The 5,581-nt window shown below is 26.6% G+C and overlaps 2 protein-coding genes across 3 annotated transcripts in view; one reads left to right on the top strand and one right to left on the bottom strand.

Moving 5' to 3' along the window:
• LOC115233773 (integrin alpha-PS1) overlaps nt 1-3,827 on the top strand; it is a 10,575-nt gene extending 6,748 nt beyond the window's left edge. For both annotated transcript variants that reach the window (XM_029804351.1, XM_029804350.1), the window contains 5 exons: nt 36-265; nt 344-573; nt 889-983; nt 1,227-1,356; nt 1,544-3,827. In XM_029804351.1, coding sequence (XP_029660211.1) covers nt 36-265; nt 344-573; nt 889-983; nt 1,227-1,356; nt 1,544-1,774 — 916 coding nt within the window. In that variant the 3' untranslated portion in view covers nt 1,775-3,827. The remainder of the gene's footprint in view (nt 1-35; nt 266-343; nt 574-888; nt 984-1,226; nt 1,357-1,543) is intronic.
• A 666-nt stretch (nt 3,828-4,493) lies between these two features.
• The window catches only part of LOC115233775 (calcineurin B homologous protein 1), a 2,672-nt gene continuing 1,584 nt past the window's right edge, over nt 4,494-5,581 (bottom strand). The window contains exon 4 of the mRNA XM_029804352.1: nt 4,494-5,111. Coding sequence (XP_029660212.1) covers nt 4,967-5,111 — 145 coding nt within the window. The 3' untranslated portion in view covers nt 4,494-4,966. The remainder of the gene's footprint in view (nt 5,112-5,581) is intronic.

The following is a 5,581-nucleotide window of genomic DNA, read 5'->3' as shown; positions in this document are numbered from 1 at the left end:
TATATATACTAATGTTAATTTACATTTATTTGTAGGAGTGCAAAAACTCAGTGGGCATTTTACGGTGGTCCAGTAGTTGGTGAATCCGCAATAAAATACTTGAATGAAATAGGACCAAAAGTATCGCACATTTACGAAGTATTTAATGAAGGTCCATGGAAAGTTAGCACTGTGGAGGTGCGCATTTCCTGGCCTTATGAAGTCGCGAACGACAAAGCGCATGGCAAATGGCTGTTATACATGGAAGAGATGCCAACTGTTCAAGGTATTATAAAACTCGCTTTCCAGCTGACATTCGGTCAATCTCTTATAATATATAGCTAATGTATGTTAAATAATTTAGCTTTAGCAGATGGTGAATGTACACTGCCACCAGGTCATGTGGTCAATCCCTTAAAATTGCAAGATAGTGTCAACTTTGATGATACCGATAACATTATGCAATCTTCAACTCGACCGACAATCTTATACAATCACACTAATCATATAAGAACAACACGAGACACGGAGAAAGTTGTCAATACGCGAACGATTATCGACAAAGACGGACATCGCCATCGTGTGGTTTCAATGGTAAGAGCTCCATCATTCGTATTTAATTGAGCTCGCGGATTGCAGCCAAATCTTGCGGAAAGAAAATCTTAGAAACGGAATTTGTAACGAATATTTGTATAAGGTGATTATGTTATTGGTGGTATAAAGATAATTATTTTATGGGCAAAAATAAATCAGCAGTAAAATTTTTTCATGAGAATCTATTTTCGAAAAAATGGATAAACGGACAATATCTTTCCATATCATTCATTTTTATATTTTTAAGTAATCTTTGTCACTCTTGTATAAAACATTTTAGTAGAGTATTTTATAATGGAGGATTTTGCATTACAGAATTGTAAAGCTGGTACAGCCAAGTGTTTTGACATTATATGCTACATATACAATTTACAGAGGAAACAGGAAGCCATTATAACTGTTAAAGCAAGGTAATATAATAAAAACGTAAAAAATTAATTATTAATTATGTTAATATGTTATGTAATTATTTTAATTATATGATACATATTTTTGTTAATAATTGTAATATTTTAAATTATGTGGAGAATATAAAAGCTTAATATTAATGACTAATCTTTTAATTTGTTTGAAATTAAAATAATTTAGTTATATCAATTTTAAAGTTAGAAATACCTTATATATGCTTTTTTAAAAGAAATGATTGATTTCAGACTTTGGAATTCTACTTTGGTTGAGGATTACCCGAAAGTAGACATGGTTAAAATAGGCTCCAACGCTAGGATAGTAATACCTTCGAATGTTGTGATACAGCAAGAGAACTTGAAGGATGACCATGCAATTGTAAGTATTTGACTATATATGGAATATTACATTTTGATACATTACAATTGTTTTGTATAGTAAAAATTAAATGATAAAGAAATTTCGCGATTGCATTTTACTCTGAAACATCCACATATATACATATAAAAGTGTTATATATGATAAAAATCATGTTTAATTAATGTCATTTGATATCGTCACATAGGCTGAGACGATTGCTTATCCAGATCTGCTGGATCAGCAAGAAGCTGAACCTGTACCGGTGTGGATATATATAGTGGCCGCAGTAGCAGGTATGTTACTGTTCATTTTACTTACATTAATATTGAGAAAACTCGGCTTCTTCAAGAGACGGCGACCGGATCCGACTCTATCCGGAAATCTCGAAAAGCATAGGGATGACAATCCCGAGAACGAAGCGTTATTCAAACATTAAGACTTATAAATAATCGAGGTACGTAAAGTATTTGTGCAACGATTTGTCATAATTACTTAAGACAAGTACTTATGCTGAAGAAGAAGACGAAAGTATATGCGTTTTGTGCACGCAACTTGTTTCCGATTTTATACTGCCTGAATTACGGGACGCATATTTCGTATGTATGTATGTGCAGCTAGGTACGCGAAAATTGATAAAATAGATTGTGATATTGTTATATTAAATATATTTTACGCGCGTGACAATTTTTTCTCAAAGACGTTTGGATTATACATATGTGTACACAGGGCATTATAAATGCCTTAACATTTAACTAGATACTTCTTTACAGAAAAGAACGCATCATATATTTAGATAGTCATAATCATGATTATCTATGATAAAGAAACAGACAGAAATCAAACCAAATAAGTAAAAATTAGCATTTGAATGTCTGAAATATGAGACTAAATGATGAATAAAAATGTTATTTTGTTTTGAATAAATTATAAAAACGATAACTTTTAAAGTTATTTAAAACTGTTTAAAAATGTTATGTCATGTATTAGCTTCAAAATTTACACAAAAAGGACAATATTGTCTTAAATAGACAAATGATACGTTGGATCAAAAAGTGCCTGTCCAGTGACTGTTAAGGCACTTGTAATATCTAGTGTATAATATAAAAAAAGAAAATAGCTGATATATCGAGCGGGGATTAGCAGTTATTAGCTTCTTATATGTATTTTACTCGTGCCATTACATATGAAATAGCATTTACATAACAGAGATGAATTATATTCGTATAATAGAAATCGTCCTCCACTCTTACATTATTTTGAAATAGAAAAGATGAATAAAAAAACAAAAGAGATTAAAAAAGAAAAAAGAACACACATAATCTTAAAGTGGAAGAGATTAATATACAACACAGTATATACAAAAATAGCTTTTAATTTATATTATTTTTAAAGAATTATCTTTTACAATTCAATAAAATGCATAAATTATTGAAACCACAATATGTAAAACATAATTCATATGTTCAATCCAACGTGTTAATATAATGGCATTAATATTCTATCATTTTGTAATAGAATTATTTTTCATTATTTTTTTACAATTTCTGTTTGAAAAAATATCTATCCCACAAATAAGATTTATGCATTATATAATTGGTATCCAATACAATTCAAGTTTTATGACATTTCACTGCGAAAGAAGTGCAAAGATATATTTAGTGAGATATATTTAAATAAAAAAATATATTTAAATAAAATAGGGGCAATTATCAAATGCTATAAAAAGTATGTAAAAAAACTTGCTCCTAGAGCTATATGGAAATTTAAATTCATATATATATATAATTAACATTCTGCAAAAATTGACCTAGCTGTATTTTCGGCTGGATAAAGTATACTTATAAACATTTGTTGCAAGTTTTGTTGCTTACATATGATATAATCAAGATATGAATTATTTTCAGTTGTAACATAAACATGTTGTCATATATATATATTTTTTAAATTAATATTTTTGTTATAATATCTGGAAAAGAAACCATTCTCTTTGCATATAATATAAAAATTTCGACATTATAACATGTTAAAGTGGGAAAGAAAGACAAATTTTACACAAACAATGTCGTATCTTTGTATAATGGATTGTATAATCTGCAAATTTTTTTGCAAAGATTGATGATGTTATGATCTTTCTGCCAATATTTTTGACTGCCCTATAAGAGAAGGAAACGTTTATATATATATTTAATTATAAATATTAAAATTTTTTATATTACAGTAATATTCTTATTATTTGTAGAATCTTTTTAGTAATGTTACAAGATTAATTTTATATTTATCACTGTAGCGAATATAGAATCAACATATCTAAATGCGCATTTTATTATTATAATTATAAAATAAAATTTTATTATATTCTTTAATATATTAGTTATGTGTTACACTTATATTTCTGTAACAAACCTCTTCCATTAGAAAGAATAAAAAAGTCTATTGCAAAAATCTGAGATATGTATAAAAGAATTAAAATTAAAATATATTAAGAGAGAGAAAGCGTATATGTGAGTTTTCTTAGACAAGATGTGTTATCAAACACATTTAAAATGCAAAATACATAAAAAAGTAATTATTTGAAATATAAAATAAAAAATATTTATATACTGCTTATATTTTTGGAATGAAACATACAAAAAATGCATATAATCATTTTTTGTATATGAAATACAAAGTAGCATTTTTAATATAGGTTTTCCACTTGAGGCTTGTCAACATTTTTATATCATTATTCATTTTCAGTATGAAGAATTGTACGATAATAATTTCAAGGATTTTTTTTGGAAACAAAATTTTTTATATTTTTGTCTCTAATATAAACTTTTGTTATAATTGTTAAAAATATTTTTAAGACAGGTTTGCACGAGATAACCAAAATTTTTGGAGCATTTAAAATTTTTATTTATATATTTTCTCACTCTTTACAGCATACTTTTACAATATTTGTAAAAAGAAAATTTGGCTTATCGAAATGTACTTATCTATTAAAAGAAATAGATAGTAATTTTTAATAGATTAACTTTCTTATTCACATGTATTTTCAAAATTTTTATATTCATATATATTACTATTTGTTTACTCTCAATTTATATATGTAATATTTAATATTATGCTATATGTTAATGTTAAAATTATATTGGAAAATATCGGAAAACATTGTATGCAATAAATTCAAAGATAATGTATTTCTTATAATCATTTGACAATATTAAGCTACAATTTACACAAATCTTTATAACCAATTTTTTTTAAAAGTCTTGTTTATTTCATAAAACTATCCATCTTATTAGTAAAATGTAAAATAGAAATTGAATTTTGTCTAACTGTACACTTTCTTTCTTTTTTGTTTTACTTATACATTCCATTGACTACTATCATGAATAAAAACAATGCCATATTTAAGCAAGTATGGAAAATTGTTTCCACTTATATGGACACTCCATATCTTCTTGATAATGGCAACAGTATAATATATAAGAATTATTTACATATTATTTACACATAATAGGTATAAATATATATTTATAGCAGAATTTTTTGTAATTGTGAAAAAAAGTCATAACATAATTTCTCAACACTTATTTCAATATGTATAAATTTTATATTGTATTTCATATATAGAGCAACAATCAATTCAACTTAGAAATCTTATGGACATCTTTTGCTCAACATCTGTACGTTCTAATACTTTGCAGAATTCTTCAAATGATATCATACCATCTCCATTTTCATCAGCTTCAACTATAGTCCGCTCTGCAATGCTAGTTAACTGTTCCTCGCTGCAATATATATGCATTTATTTTATTTATATACAGGGTATCCTAGACCACCCGTACACCCTTTTTCTTTCAAAAACTAAGCATTTTAGAAAAAAACGTTTTGAACAAAAATTGTATGGTTTTGAGGGGAACATAAGATGGTGTCATTGGTTTGACCTTGGATGGCATCGTTAAGGTCAAGTCAAGGACACCTTTAATTTCTTAAATGGAATCCCCTATTTTTTATTGCATATTCTTATAACTTATCCCGAGAGCTTTCCAAAACACTATAATAAAGTATTTTTTCATTAAGTACTTTTTGAGTTATTTTATATTTTAATCTGACATATTTTGATATAAAAAATAAAATATCTCGTAAAATATTTAGTTTTCGATAATCTCACCGTAATACTTTTATGTACAGAATAATGAGACAAATCAATTAGTAAAAAAAAATAATTGTTTTTAAGAAAAAGTATGTAATTATTTAC

This window comes from Formica exsecta, unplaced genomic scaffold, assembly GCF_003651465.1.
Source record: "Formica exsecta isolate Colony F162 unplaced genomic scaffold, ASM365146v1 scaffold191, whole genome shotgun sequence".
Classification (NCBI taxonomy): domain Eukaryota; kingdom Metazoa; phylum Arthropoda; class Insecta; order Hymenoptera; family Formicidae; genus Formica; species Formica exsecta.
The sequence above is the reverse complement of the archived record's forward strand: the minus strand, read 5'-3'. Positions and strand labels throughout refer to the sequence as shown.